The sequence below is a fragment of the Cololabis saira genome, chromosome 15 (genome assembly GCF_033807715.1).
Source record: "Cololabis saira isolate AMF1-May2022 chromosome 15, fColSai1.1, whole genome shotgun sequence".
NCBI classification, from domain to species: domain Eukaryota; kingdom Metazoa; phylum Chordata; class Actinopteri; order Beloniformes; family Belonidae; genus Cololabis; species Cololabis saira.
Genome location: NC_084601.1, coordinates 30,590,390 through 30,606,628, shown reverse-complemented (window position 1 = coordinate 30,606,628; position 16,239 = coordinate 30,590,390). Strand labels below are relative to the sequence as shown.

The 16,239-nt window shown below is 41.6% G+C and overlaps 1 protein-coding gene across 1 annotated transcript in view; it reads left to right on the top strand.

Moving 5' to 3' along the window:
- klhl43 (kelch-like family member 43) overlaps positions 1–16,032 on the top strand; it is a 16,598-nt gene extending 566 nt beyond the window's left edge. The window contains exons 2-8 of the mRNA XM_061741336.1: positions 6,832–6,948; positions 7,048–7,370; positions 7,912–8,060; positions 9,143–9,489; positions 10,758–11,057; positions 12,368–12,543; positions 13,870–16,032. Of these exons, the coding sequence (XP_061597320.1) occupies positions 7,057–7,370; positions 7,912–8,060; positions 9,143–9,489; positions 10,758–11,057; positions 12,368–12,543; positions 13,870–14,662 (2,079 nt within the window). The 5' untranslated portion in view covers positions 6,832–6,948; positions 7,048–7,056 and the 3' untranslated portion in view covers positions 14,663–16,032. The remainder of the gene's footprint in view (positions 1–6,831; positions 6,949–7,047; positions 7,371–7,911; positions 8,061–9,142; positions 9,490–10,757; positions 11,058–12,367; positions 12,544–13,869) is intronic.
- The last annotated feature ends 207 nt before the right edge of the window (positions 16,033–16,239 follow it).

The following is a 16,239-nucleotide window of genomic DNA, read 5'->3' as shown; positions in this document are numbered from 1 at the left end:
ATATCTACTCCTCTGTGGCCCAAGCAAAACGGACAAAACTAAGACTAAAATGAGTAATTGTACTCGCATTAAAAAAATTTAATTATAAGAAACATTTGACTGATTTGACAGTTTTCATTAATTTTATCAATTGAATGTTATTTCTGTTCAATGTACTTGCAACTCTTATTCTGAAAGGGATACACAGCCATATTTGTATTTATCAAACTGTTGCTTAGCATAATCTATTTGACATGATGTGTCTCTCTTTTACAAACCAATTGTACATTATGTCCCTCAGCCTTTCATACGAAAGATGTAATCACTTCCATCCTGATTTTTTTAATGCAAAGAAGCAGAGTTGCAGTTACATTAGGTCCCTCAGCCTTTCATACGAAATGATTAATACTGAGCCCCAACAGATGTCTGTATTCAGAGGATGGAGGACTTCATTGGTGATCTTATCCTCAACCTTAACACCTTGTTTCCACTCCAACCCCAATTTTTTGTTCAGTACATACGGCTAGGCTCGATGCTAAGACAGTACCATGAAGGTTGGTAGTGCCTCTGTGCCATTTGAGACCACTGGACTTCTGGACATGGAAACAAGACCCTTTCTGATCACACTCACTCTGGCGGAAACTTCAGTAACGTTTAAAAGTCGGTAGTTTGAAAAACATCATGGATCACCTTTACAATCATCTTGAAATACGATTTTATGTTCTTAAACTATCAATCTTCCAGTTCAAGTCCAAACAAACAAAACAGGTATTGATATTCTTCGTGCCAAGGAAGTTTATGTTTTTTTTCTTGTCAGCCATGTAAAAAATAGCCCTAGGCCACTTTTGTTTCCAATTTCAGTGGGCGGAGCCGAATCAGATAGAGTAGCCTCCCTAATTTTTTTTAAATCAAAAAACAGTTAAATAAATAAAAGTGGGGAAAACATTAAGCTCTTTCTTGGTGTTTTTAAAACTGGCCCTTTCTTCTGGCTGATTGAGGGATGTAAATGTCATCCCGTCAGTGCTGTCTGGAGGTCAGTGTTGTTGACAAATACCTGCGGCGACTGGAAAGTCATTTGGCAGGTGATTGAATAACATTTTAACGGCAGTAACACAGACCGAGTTCCCTTTGGCTCTGTTTGTCAACTGTACTTCCAACAACAATGACACAGTGGAGTTGAACCCACAATTTCATGACAATGGTCATTATTCACGTTGTAATACAATAATTTACAGTAAAATGATCATTACTGGCAGATTGCTGATGGAAATGTATTTTTCAAAAGCTTGATGCACTTGAGAGGCTTCGTTTAGTTCCCACTATTTGCTGGTAACAAGATACACACTGATTCATTTCTTTGATGCAAGTTTAATTATTTTGTAAAGTTGCAAAAAAAAGTAGGGTAAAGATAAGAACAGATACTGACAGGTAGTCAGTTAGAGCAGGTGATAACTCATGATTAGCTTTCAGACCAGTCTGATACAGATACTGATCAATGTTGCTCTCAGAGTTTCAGGTAAAGCCACAAGGGTTTACATGTTTATTTTGCATTATTACATTCTGGACTTCATCGTGAAGGTTTTTTCAAATTTCTTACTGAGAATCACCACTTGAATCCTACAAGATGTGTATTTATTCTGGCTCAGGTGTTTGCTGGGAATCTGGGTCAGAAGGTAGAAATATCTGATCCGAGGTCTGCAGTCTTCAAAAACTTCATTTTCCAAAGTAGTAACGTATGAAGTTGTCCAGAAGATGACAAAAAAGGGTTCTCATCTGAAGGAAAAGTAAGAAAACACAAACACATAGGTTTAAGTAAAACTATAGATGTTATACGCTGATACAGCTCAGTTTGTTGGGATTTTCAAAATAAAGCTAACGTCTCGGAAATTATTAAATTGGTTTTAAAAAAGCTCCATCTTTACCGACTTTTAAAAATCCTTAGAATTGTTTTAAGAGGGAAGAAGGCAAATATAAGCCACTGATGATGATGATGATTATGAGGGCTGATGAAGGTTTGACGTTCCCAGTTTGCAGGGTGACGGAACAGCTGCTCAGCTCTGACCTTGGTATGAAATGGTTCTGACAGCTGATCCGATTATTTCCAAAACAGTGAATCACTCTTGCCATCAAATTTGTTTACAAGAGTCAATTTTACATGATCTAATTGAGATTATCAGTGAATGTCTTTATAATTGTAAAATTAATTGTAAAAAATAAGCATTTGTTGGGGATTTTTCAGACTAAAATATTCTCTTATGAAATTTGGTTGCCTGGTCTACTCAGATGAGGAAGCCCAACGTTTTCCTTTGTGTCACCATGAGGTCAAAGATGAACACTGAGGCTCATTGATGGTGTGTTTAGGGTCCCTGCAGTCAAACTAAAGTCCTTTTACATTTCAAAAAGTGTGTAAAAAGGACGGTTTTGAACAGGTATTTCTGTTCAGTCGCTGTCAACTTGTCCAAATTGACAACTGATGTCGTGCAAACATCTGTCAGCAAATGCAAAGAGATGATCTCATGGCCTCTGCTTCTGACACTCGTCTGTCTTGTCATGAATATCTACTGGTCTTGTTTTATGGAAGCAGATGCCATGAACTCTCCTGCTCACGTGTTGATTGAAAGTAGAAGGACATTAGATTGTAGACGTGAATGAGGTGGCAGCAACTGGAAGATACAAGCAGAGCTTTTTATACACTTTTTGTACCTTTACAAAGCTAAAATCACCCCTTTCTGTCTGCAGGGACCCAATCCACACCATCCAGAAGGTTTAAAACAAGATTTATTTTTGACGTTGATTGATTTGATTGATCGCCCCATTTATTTCAGAATCATGTCCCATGCTTTCATTCACATTGTTTTGGTTCTTCATGAAACTTGACGTTCCTTAACATATTTTAATACACTTGTTTAAACGCTGACGTGTTCCTTTAAGCAGGGAACGATGAGAGAAAGGGGGAAAAGTGTTCAAATGAAATGTATGAGTGAATTATTTTACCTTATTATTTTTCCTTTAATTTAATAATTTATAATTACTTGATTTCAAGTTGTTTTGGTGATAAATAAATAGATTTATCACATTTATTTCAGTTGGAAGCTGCTGGCAAATATTGCAAAGTTAATTATTTGACTGTTTAGTTACATCCGTTAGTTGTTTTTGCTCTGATTTAGTCTTAATTACTTTCTTAATTTTTTTTAGACTGAAAAATTGCTGGTTGTTTTTTTTTTCTTTAATAAACTGCGTGTGTCAAATTAAGCAACAGGTGGCTAAATTAGCTTTAAATTAAAGCCAAGAGGTAGTCTGACTAGCCAGACTGACTAGGCTGGTTCTTGGTAACTGTAGTTTTATTTTTTTAGTTAAAATGATGTACTCGGTGGTTAAAAATGAGTTTAAGGCGAATGTGAGACAGATTCTGGCCATACCTGAATACGACTTCATTTGGTTGACATGTTTTATTTCTATTGAATCAAATATAACTACTCCTACTACTGAGTTTATTAAAAACCAAACCAAAGCCAGGCGTGATCAGTGCATCATTAATTTTAATATATCCAAAAATACAACATGTAAGAATGTGGACAAATTAATGTTTTGTATGTTTACAATTCTTCTGAACGCTTTAAGACTTCTTTTAGACTCACATGTTATCTAAGTGGTTATTTCTGCTAATTGTGTTCAATCAGTATTGATTATTTGGAACAGGATGCATTTTGGATGATGAGAACTAAGATTAGTTGGTTCAATTGGTCACAAGCAAATTCATCAAATACGCGGACATAAGTTGAAAGCACGAGTTGTATTTGATTTATCATTTTTGAATTGGATGAACTTCATTGATTTACTTTCGAGCAAACCAATTAAGTCAAGTTAGATGCTGTTTCTCTTGACAGTAAGTTCGCTGTTAACACTTTAATGCCTGAAGCATCATATTAAATACATCAATGAGACGTCTGCACCATGCTCACATCTTAAAAAAATGCTTTATAAATAAAAAAAAGCCCAACTAAAATAAATACATACAATTGTCAAATATATTAATAGATACAAAAATGTTAATTATCAATTATAAAAAAGTAATTATCTCATTCAGAGACACATGAACAGATCTTAATTGGGGAAAGTGTGATGTAATGAGACTTCTAGTTGTTGGACGTTAGTTTCATCTGTTTAGGAGGGATTGCAACATCCCAACCAGCCTGCCCTGTAACTGTGAGCGCCTCCTCTTCATGTGACACCGACGACAGCTGCAGACCGGTCCTGCTGCGTCCCCTCGTCCAAACTCTGTCCATGTGTGGAGCCCATGGACCAGCGGGCCAAGACGCGCTATTTAAAGAGCAGTGATGAATCCAGTGCACATCTGAGGTCATGACGCCTCGCTGCAGTTATGTTTGACCCGTCGGCGGTGGCGTACCTCCTCCAGGGGACGGTAGATTCCAGCTGACAAGCAGACTGATGTTTTTATTTACCTCATGAACTTGAGAGATTTAGATTCCTTTAAATCTCTTCTAATCCGTTCATCTTCATGCACTCTTCCAGTCTGGCTTCTGAAGTTTTAATCTACCGTATTATCCTTTTTTTAAAATATTTTCTAGCTTCATGTGTTTTATTTACCCCCCTACACCTCAAGGGTGTTTTTTTGTTCTCTTTTGGCACTCGCCACCCCAACAATATAAATAAGATAAATAAGAATCAGCTCTTAATAAATAAATAAGATGGATTTCACAACAAATTTGTCATCATGCACGAGTCCTGCACACCTTGTAATGACAACGTTCATGTCGCTCAGACTTTCAATCACATGTAAAGGTCACTGTTTGAAAACAGTAGAAAAAAGAAAATACACACTCTATTAATAGTTGCTGATTTGCTGATCATTCGCCTGTTGAATAACTCAACTCTGACACTAGAACTCTGGTATGTGCAGGACCGTGATTGAATGCAAGCTGGCTGGTCCTGGAGCTGCAAAGACACCAGCCCTTATCATTACATCGCCACCACCATGCTTAACTGATGCACTCTGGTTTTCATCAAACGTCGTGCGCCATAATCAAACACCTCCAGTGTCTTCATTTGTCCAAAGGACGTTGTTCCCAGACCTCTTAGTGGTTTGATCAGATGCAACTTTACGAACGTAAAGATGAACAAACTGACACGACTGAGACAGATGATCTTGGTTTGTTTTTGGAAATGAAAGCTCAGAAGTGTTTATCGAGCCTAAAACCAAGAACAATGAGGTATTTCACTAAATACGGTAACTCACAAATCAACACAATCTCAAACATCTCAACATTCCCGGAGCCTTTTAAAAACTTTCTTTGTCATCAAGAAGTGGAATAATTGATTATATTGATGACATGATTGCAGAGCAGCTGTTTAAAAAGAAGACATTATTGAACATAACATCTATTTTTATTTATTTAACTGTTCCAGTTCTGGGTTTGACAACCAAACACTGAGCAGTTGGTTGCAGAACCCAGGTCTCTGTTGCACTGGTGGGAAACGTTGGAATGGAGGCTAGTTGTAAAACACAAGCTTAGTTTCTGGAGGGCCATCGTGAGGAGCACTTGCACCTGTCAGTCACAGCCGGCGGCCCACAGAGACCGAGTTTCTCCTGCCAGCTCCTGTTGGCTGTCATAAAACATACATTCTCAGTCAGTGATTTGTTATAAAGTGCCAGATATTTGCAGAATAATGAATCCTGTCATCCTGCTGACTGATATTCAGCTGTCAATAAGAGTAGTGACGCTTTCACTGACCAGAGAATAATACAGGGATTCAAGTTTAAAGATGCACAGATGACTCATTCTAGATTAAAACCCTGACAAAGAAAAGAAAATGAATGCAAAGTTTTGGTAGATTTAGTTGTTTGATAGATGCAAAAGCCTGACTGTAGAGACAGATAAGATAAACCTTTAATAGTCCCACAGAGGGGAAATTTGCAACTCTGTTTGCTTTCCATTTTCTTGCAAGAAAATTTGTCCCATAACAGGGAAATTGCGTTGTTGCAACAGCAAAATATAAGATACAGGAGCAGCAGTCGTAGAATAAAAACACCAAAGTTTAGCAGCCGTGAATCACTAGAAAACTGTAATTAAAAATTGGAAAATGCAAGAACTATAAACATGAACAGCATATGACTGAAGTATATGGACATTAATTAATATTCCTTAAAACTGCAGCGTAATAACGTAGTGATGAGGCATCAGTGCACACATGGCGGCATCTTTGGGTTTAAAACACTAATTTAAACATATTTTTATAATATTGTGTTTCTTTTTCTGTCATTAAATCACACTGAACGTTACAGCTGTGACCGAAGAAGTCTTTCTCATTTGAGACGTTTCTCATTGGGGAGATTTAGGGGTGTCCGATATAAACTGAGTCTTTAAAAGGTGTAAAACATCGAGATGTCTTAGGGCAGGAAGCAAATGTGGTCATATGCAACCACATATCTTATATAACAGTGCGGCATGATATATCTTAAAAGCACAAATGGTTTTTAAAAAAATAATGACATCAAACGGAAAACTCAAGCAGCAGTTTTCATACATCAGTCTACATCTAACTGGTTAGCTTTGAGCTGCTCAAAAAAATCCAACCACCACCTCAGAACTCACCAGCACCAGAGTTTAGGTTTGGGATCGGGGGTTAAAGGTAGGGTAAGTGATTTCTGGATGACATCCCATCTGTTGATTTTGAAATAAGACCTCATCAACACCCCCTCTGGGGGACTTTTTTTTAGAGATTTTAATGTTTTGATTAGTGGGTTTCAAATCAAACTGGGTCTCAGATGATGCATGCTTCAAATTAGTTTCCCTAAAAGTAGTTGAACTCATTGTTTTCTTCGTCTTTCAGGTGCTGTGTGCTCTGTTAAAGCTGAACCATCAGCAAATTCAAGTACATAAATCTCTGCATACAATTGATCTGAAGCTGCAGTCCAGCATATACAACTAAGAAAAAAAGGTTTTTACTGTGAGTATAGCCTGTTGTCCCTCATTCTCTTCACTAAACTCTTCAAAGAAGAGCGTAGTTTAACGTTGGACTGAAACCTGCCGAAAATATTATCCACAGGCAAGTGAAATGGCCCCCAAGAAGAAGGCCCCTCGTCAGAAGAAGGCTGCGGCGGAAACCATCGCCCAGGTCGCCATGGAGACCGCCCCGCCTGGCTTGAAGGTGGAGAGTCGCGGCGACGGCGTGGTGGTGATGGAGAGCTGCGTGAAGAAGATTGAGCAGATGGCGGCGCTGGACATCGCCCAGCTGAACAGCCTCAACCTGCCCCTGCCGCCGCCCGTCATCAAGCCCGGGGAGCGAGGCCTGGGCCTGGGCAGCGAGCTCACCAGGCCGCTGCACGGCAACGCCCTGCTGGAGGAGCTCAGCAAGATGCGCCAGGAGAAGTGAGTCCACCCTTTCAAAGTAAAAGCGTCACATTGGCCTAACAAGACGATACAAACACGATAAAAAGATAAACAATACGACACTCTCACAAGTTCCTGGGTGGAATATATTCAGAAGGAAAGAAAAGTGCAGTTTTGATACATAAACGATTATTACACCAATAAGTTTAGGAAAGATTACAGCGAATGTTTGGTTTAGAACCTTGAGAAATAGAGGTCATAGAAAAAAATACAACACACTTGAGAAACTCTTTCTTTCATAAGATACAGCAGTGAGGTGTGTGATAGGAGTAGCAGGTGGGTTTCAGGTGGAAGTGGGACTGCATCCTGGATCAGGCTCCTTCTTGTTGCCGTGGGGATGGATAGGGTTGACGGACAGGAGTCTCGTGGACTATGATGCTCGTGGATGAGCTACTGATCTGGAGGGAGAGTAGGGAGCAGGTGTGGGAGAAAATGTGGGAGAACCAAAGTGGAAATTTCTTGCTTTGTAAAGAAGATTTCAGATTTCAAATTTTCGTCTTTTTTTTGTCACTCTTCTCAGGTTCTTGACTGATCTGGAGTTGGCCTGCAAGACAAAAGCCTTTGACGTCCACAAGCTGGTCATTTCCTCGGTCAGTCAGTACTTCAGAGAGATCCTGGCCAAAGATCCTGGAATGAAGCGTCTGGAGCTGCCCTCCCTCTCACCTCTGGGTATGTTCACCATTCACATCTCCACCTTTAGTTATTCGGCATATTTTAGTTACGTGCAGAGCATTTCATCTCCACGTGGGCTCAGACCAGTTTGGTTCCTCACAACCAGACTTTTCAGGTTCCCATCGCCTCAGAGGCAAATAAAGGACCGGCTTCTGCAGGAACCACACATCTTCCAAACATTACGAGATATATGCATGTATATATGCATGTTTATGTACATGTGTATGTATATATGTAGGTTTCAATGTGTGTAGAAATATCCCTAAGTAAGAATGTTTGTGATTAAGGCAAGGCAAGGCAAGTTTATTTATATAGCACAATTCAACACAAGGTAATTCAAAGTTCTTTACATCATCTTTAAAAGCGGCAAGACATAATTAGACAATAAACAACAAATAAAATGAAATTAATAAGTTTGTACACGGGTGAATATAAATTCACATCAAAATAATGTCTGCTTTCATGTATAGATGAATACAGGGACTCAGGTATACCATAATTTATATTTATAAAATTCTTACTATTAATTTGTGCAACCTATAACTATGTCAATTCTTTTCTTTTTTTTTCATATTTAATAATGAGGGTCCAAAAAATAGTATTGAGTTTATACGTTTTTTACTTCCTCCTACTCCTTTTTCGAGCATTTTCTATTATATTTATTAATCCTCATCTACTTTGTTTACGATGGTACATTTATTATTTATTAGTGATTATTATTGTTTTTTATGCTATTGATTTATTGTTCTGCTGTTTTATTTTTATTTATTTTTTTTGTGCTTATATTTGAAATAAAACATATCCCAAAAAAATCTAAACGAACAAATCAGTATCTTATTAAGGAGCCACCGTGGTGTCGGTTTGAAGCTCTTCACTGCGATGTACCGCGTTGTGTAACATAAATGTAAAATTATCCACTAAGTTCACCTTCTACAGTCCAACCACTCGCAAGCTCAGTTTTTCAGAAGCAGAAAAGGCCGAAAGCGTCTGTATTTAGCCTCGTAGAGGGTGTTTATGCTTGAAAAGGCAGATGAGTTTCTACGCCGATGATGTTTGAATGTCCTATTCTCCGTCTGCAGGTCTGGCCAACGTCATCACCTTCGCCTACCTGGGACGCGTCCACATGTCCCTCTACACCATCGGCTGCACCGTCTCCGCCGCTGCTACCCTGCAGATCCCTCAGCTGCTGAAGATGTGCATGGACTTCCTGCTGGCCGAGCTCAACGTGCAGACCTGCGTCTACATCTGGAACATCGCCGCCGCCTACGGGCTGGTGCCCGTGTGCAACGCAGCCCGCCGCTTTGTCCTGGAGAACTTTGTGCAGTTCGCAGAGACGTCGCTCTTCACACAGCTGACCCTGGAGCAGATCTCCGCCTTCCTTCAGGACGACGCTCTGGCGTTGCCGTCAGAATTCGTTGCCTTCCAGGTCAGAGGTCAAGGTTGACATTTCAAAATTTACGTTCTTTTCAATCCAGTGAATAAACTTCAAGTCGAAAGCTTGTTTCCGTAAATGAAAGGTAACATCATATCCGCTTCTCAAATTCTGCTGCAACCGCTGACCCGTCTAATATTAACTTGGCCTCCCTCCGGGACTTCCTCCTGTTTTCAACGAGACCTAAAAGCAGATCCAAGACCAGCTGCTCAAAACCAAACACACGAATCAAAACCAGACACCTGCAGCTCGACTGCAGGCTGCAATCAGCAAGTATAACCTGCTGATGGGAGGAGGAAGGCGTTTATTAATACGCACCTTCATGACTGAAACAGACCGAACAGAAGTGATGGTAATTATAACCTGAGAGTAACTCGACAGCTGCGTTAAAATTTCGCACTGTAATATCACTTCTTTTAAACAGAGAGAAGTCTAAGAGAAACTTATACTTAGACTTAGAGACAAACCATATTTCCAGTAAAACCTGGACCAACCAGGGGAGACCAAATACTGAATGTGGACTATCAGGGCACTGCTTCTCAGCTGCGTTAAAGGCCCCAAACTCACCTGCTGAGGACTAAAACAGAAAAGTGAAGTGTTTTATGTCTTTTTATAGTCACTTCTGGATCACATAGTGGTAGTTTTAGTATCCATACTGTGTTACATTGACTCCTGCTTCATTTGAGACGAAAAGGCATTTGAGGCTTTGAGGTTTTTTGTGGGGGACTGAGGTGGTGGAAGTAACTTTCTTTTGATGAATAATTGATGGCTATCTATAACTGACAATTTATTTCAGTTTTAAGTTTTTTATTCAATATTTATTATTTCAGGTTGAAGTTTTAATTCAATATTTATTTATTATTTCAGGTTGAAGTTTATTTAATATTTTTTATTTATTTCAGGTTGATTTTTTAAATTTGAAATGTATTTAATTCAGGTTGAAGTTTATTATTATTTTATTTATTTCAGGTTGAATTTTTTAATCAGATATTTATTTATTTCAGGTTTAAGTTTATTTAATTTTCTGTTTTTTATTTCAGGTTGAATTATTTTAATTTGATATTTATTCATTTCAGGTGGAAGTTTATTTAATTTTTTTTAAATTTATTTCAGGGTTGAATTTTTTTAAATATTTATTTCAGATTGAATTTTTTTTTACTCATACAGCCAAACTCCTGTATGGCCTCCAATCAACATTTCCCTTAGGGCCCCAATCCTGTCAGGGGCTGGATGTTGACGACTAACGATCCTTTTTCCTCCAGCTCGCCATGAAGTGGCTCGACTTCGAGCCGTCTCGTCAGGCCCACGCCGCCGAGATTCTGTCCCACATCCGTTTTGAGACGATCCCGGCCAGCGAGCTGGTGAGCCAGGTCCAGCCGGTGCCCCGCATGATGCTGGACCCCCAGTGCCACCGGCTGCTGGTGGACGCCATGAACTACCACCTGCTGCCCTACCAGCAGAACACCCTGCAGTCCCGGCGCACGCAGGTCCGAGCCGGCCAGCAGACCCTCCTCACCATCGGGGGACGGCCGTCCCTCACCGAGAGGGCCCTCAGCCGAGAGGTCAGGGTCACTGAAAGAATCATTACTCCCAGTTAGACTCAACTTTATTCATCCCTTTGAGATAACAAATAGGAATAACTACAGAAACTTAATAGTAATGAGATTTTGTGTTGATAGTGTTTTCATCAGGTAGTGCTATCAATAATATGGTTTTACTACATAAAAATCAAAACAAGAGGACTTTTACAGGTACTTGCAAGTTAGAAATTATTTTATCAACACATGAAAGAAGCTTTAGAAGAAGCTGAATCAGGGTTCCTGCAGGTATTTATATCATTACTTAAATCTCAAACCTGTATCAAAATTATATCCCAAACTGTATACTGACATTCAAAAATCAAAACAAGGGAGTACAAAATACATAAAGGTGAGGTGGGAAAGAGAAGGAAATGCACCGATTCCTGTAGAGAGTTGGGAGAGAATATGTCGGTTACAGTGGATCTCAACAGAATCAAATATGTGGCGTGAGTTTTACTGGAAAAACATAGTAAGATTTTTTATTACGCCCATCCAGAAACGACATCAGGGTGGTGGTGGTTTGTGCTGGAGACTTTGTGGGACCAGTGGAGCTTCTAACCACCTTCATGTCTTCTGGAACTGCCAGGTTATGGGAAGAGATCCATAAGCATATAGAGAATATATTTTGTGTAAATATTCCCTTCAAATATATAAGCAATGTATTTGGGTAATATACAGTTTGATAACTGGAATACGGATGCTAAAAAATTGCTCTGCATACTGTTGGCAGCAAGTAAAAAAACTTTCACAAGAAGATGGTTAAAAGTAGAACCACCCACTATTGAAGAATGGATTGATACGGACCACGAAATTTACATCATGGAAAAGTTTTCATTTTCCCTCAGAATACAAAAACGGATTTGGTCTAAATGGACTTAGTACGTGAAGCCTGTAAGATCTGACTTCATTTGAATCTGTGTTTTTTGTGATGACCTGCTCTCTACACCTGACACCGCTCTAATACTGTACTTTATTTCTTTTTCATCTTGCGAAGCTGTGACGATAACGAGAAAAGAGCTCCCCCAGTTCTGTTGTTCATGTTACACAAACGTATTTAAAATCAGAACTTTTGTTTTTTTCGTTTTTTTTGTTTGGATCCACCTTTCCCATTTTCATTGAGAACAGGTGATTGAACTTTGGAGAAAGACATTGCAATGGTCCAAGGAGTGATTGTAATATTGTATATGGAAACAATTGCTTTTTAAAATAAAAAGAAAATAAAAATAAAAAAAAATCAAAAGAGAACCCCAACAAACAGATCTGTGACCTGTGGTCCTGTGGTCCTGGTCCAGGTTCTGTGGAGAGACCCCCGTGAAGGAGGGGCCGCCTGGCGCCACCTGAGCCAGCTGCCGGCCAAGAGCTTCAACCAGTGCGTGGCTGTGATGGACGGGTTCCTGTACGTGGCGGGAGGAGAGGACCAGAACGACGCCCGGAACCAGGCCAAGCACGCCGTCAACACCCTGAGCAGGTCTGGTTTGTAGGGTCACGGCCCACATCTGCTGCCCCCATGTGTTCAGAAGTGGTATTGTTACCCCTTTTCCACCAAACCGGTTCCAGGGCTGGTTCTGGGCCAGTTCTGGTTCTGGTTCACAACTCATTCCACTTGGGAACCAGCTGGCTAAGGGGAGCCACGCCATTACGTTGCTGCAAACTTCAGTTACGTTGCTGCGTTGGCCCAAAAATTTAACAACAACGTATTTACCCTTTTCTACCAAACCGGTTCCAGGGCTGGTTCTGGTTCTGGACCAGTGCTGAGTTTGGAACCGGGCTTTTCTGTTTCCACTGACAAAGAACTGGCCTCGCTTCGAAGGTAGCACCAACTCTTAGCTGGTCAAGAGGAAAGAACCGCTTACGTAAGCGGAGGGGGCGGAGTTATTAAGACCAACGGCAATAGCAAGACTGGGAGACGGAGACATTTTCAAATAAGAATGAATCTAAGGCTACAATGTCAGGCTACAATCTGTGTACAATCTGTTTTTGTATTATTGTACTGTAGGTTTTTTTTTTTTTTTTTTTTTCCCTCTCTGCACATTTATATATTATTTTGTGCAGCCATGCAATTGTGGGTGGGTTGGGGTTTAAAAGATGGCATATTTGATAGGGTTGGTTTTGATGTCTGTTTTTTACCATTTTGTTATTGCCTAAAAAATACAAATAAAAAGATTTATAAAAAAAAAAAATAAGAATGAATCTGGATGCAGCAAAGCATCATGGGTCTGAGGAGGAGACAACCTGTCTTTTAGAGATGTGTCCACGGAGGAGCTACGTGGACCAAGTCCTGTTAGAGCAGATACCTTGTTGTTGCTTCAACTTTCACGCAAAAGCAGCGACGTAACTGACGTTTGCAGCGACGTAATGACATGACTCCCCTTAGCACCCGAGCTGTGGAAAAGTAAACCGGTTCTCAGCTGGTTCCCAAGTTGAACGAGTTGTGAACCAGAATCAGCACTGGAACCAGTTTACTTTTTCATAGCTCGGGTGCTATGGGGAGCCACGTCATTGCATCACTGCCAACCTCAGTTACGAACAGTGGGAACAGAAAGCCCGGTTCCAAACTCAACACAGGCCCAGAACCAGCCTGGAACCGGTTTGGTGGAAAAGGGGTAGACTGGCTTTAAACGGGCCAAAAATGGCTTCATCCATGTCAACGTTGTTGGTAATTTGGGAACCATATTGTCATCGCAACCTTTATAGTTGGTATTTCTCAATCACAGACCGCTGAACCATCAGTATGAGGAGTGTGAAGGTCTGTTCTTCACAGCTGACCCCCCCCCCCCTCTCTCTTTGGTTCCAGATACGACCCCCGCTTCAACACCTGGATGCACCTGGCCAGCATGCGTCAGCGCCGCACCCACTTCTCCCTGGCGGCCAGCGGCGGCCGCCTGATCGCCATCGGCGGCCGCAACGTGGAGGGCCTGCTGGCCACCACCGAGAGCTACCTGCCCTCCTCCAACACCTGGCAGATGCGGGCGCCGATGGACGTGCCGCGCTGCTGCCACTCCAGCACCACCATGCCCTCCGGGGACATCCTGGTGACCGGCGGCTACGTCAACTGCGCCTACTCCCGCTCCGTGGTGAGCTACAGCGTGGAGGCCGACGCCTGGGTGGAGAAGCCGCCCATGGAGACGCCCCGGGGCTGGCACTGCTCCGCCACCCTGGGAGGGAAGGTGTACGTGGTGGGGGGCAGCCAGCTGGGGCCCGGCGGGGAGCGGGTGGACGTGCTGTCGGTGGAGGTCTTCTCCCCGGAGAGTGGTGCGTGGAGCCGGGCCGCCCCCCTCCGCCTGGGCGTCAGCACCGCCGGCCTGTCGGTGCTGAACGACACGCTGTTCCTGCTGGGCGGCTGGAACGAGGCGGAGAAGCGCTACAAGGCGGCCGTGCAGAAGTACGACCCGGCCACGGACAGCTGGTCCCGGGCCGAGGACCTGCCGGAGCCCACGGTGGGGGTGTCCTGCTGCACCCTGACCCTGCCGCCCCGCCACGCGCCGCGCCGGCTGCAGCACCGCAACACCCCGGGTCACGAGGAGCCGGCCGGGAAGAACCGGAGCCGGGAGAGCAGCGCGGCGCCGGCCCAGACCGCCAACGCGTAGGGCGGCGCTGCAGGCGAGACGGGCGGTCCGGCATCAGGACCACATCTGGATCAAGTCTGACTCCTCTTCTCCTCAGCATGCGGACAGTTGACGCCTACTGCTGCTTCTAGATCTTCAGAGCAACATCCGGTGTACGACATCAGCCGAGAAATAAGAAAAACGCAGCGTATGTCAATCAGATAATTGCCATAAATGCAAAAAATAATGACTGATGGCTCTGAAAACAGTTTATAAAATAAGAAAAAGCAGCGTCCGCCAATCAGATCAATGCAAAAAATAATGCAAGTAGAAATGACTTATTCCACTAAAACATGTCCAATATTTTATTCCGAATAACTTGCACCAGTTTTGAAGAAATGTCAATTCTGAATCAGTAATTTTCTAAAACAGATTACTTCAGAACTTGACGACGAGAGCAGAACGTTTAAATCAAACATCAAACCAGCTGCAGACTCGGATGCAGCTAATTTTTCTGAACTTAAATGGTCCGAAGTGGAGGTTTAAGAGAGATTTAAAACAAAAGGTGAAGCTGGATTAGTCAAGCAGGTGGAGGAGGAGGAGGAGGAGGTGACTGAAGGATGATGATGATGATAATGAAGGATGGAGGATGGAAAGACGGGAACAGAGGTGGTTCAAATCAAGCTGGTTAGATCTGTGATCGAGGTGGTTCTGGTTGGACAAACTTCACTGTGAATGTGTACAAAATGTGTGTATCCCAGCAGTGTGTATGAGGGTGTGTATGAGGCTGTGTGTGTGTGTGTGTGTGTGTGACTGATGCAACAGATGAGCCGATTACTGACAAAAACCAGCGATAATGTCGATTTTTCAGCAACAAACTTCAAACATTTCTCCTAAAAACGTGAACAGGCCAGCGAGGAACCGACCTGTTTGTGACTTTATTTATTTATGGACATGTGAAGCAGCACGAACGTAACCAGCAGATAAACACACATATTTAGGCTACATGTCTATGTGTAGGCTGTGCGTAGTGGTTGAAAATAAAGATTTTATAAAAGAAAATAAAAATAAATGTACCATAACTTATAGCTTCGTGTGAAACAATGAAGACTTAAAAGAAGAAAAAAAATTAGAAAAACTTGAAAAACTCAAAAAAAAAAAAAAGTAGAAAATAAAATACAAAAAAAAAAAAAAGCTCCAGCACATCTTTCCATTGGTTTTAACTGAAATAAAAGCAGTGAGACTCCAACATGGAAAAGATCAGCCGACGGTTAATTATATTATATTTCATCTTGAGATAAAAAGATGCATAAAAAGATTTGTCTCATTTGATCGGATGGATCTCTGTATTTTTCTCATTTATGATTTGTCTCTTTGGAGTTTCACCAAATAAAGAAAATCTCCCCAACAAACATCAGTTCTGCTGTCTAGTTTATTAATGTGGTCTGTGATTTAATACTCATGTGAAGATCAGAAATACAGAGGTGGTGGATGACTCCGGTAAGATATTTGAACCCTCACTGGAAAGGATCACATCCAGAAGAGCGGCTCCGGACGGACCAAGAACTGATAAGGGTTTGGAAAACAATCAAATCTGATCTCAGGATCTACGACAGGGG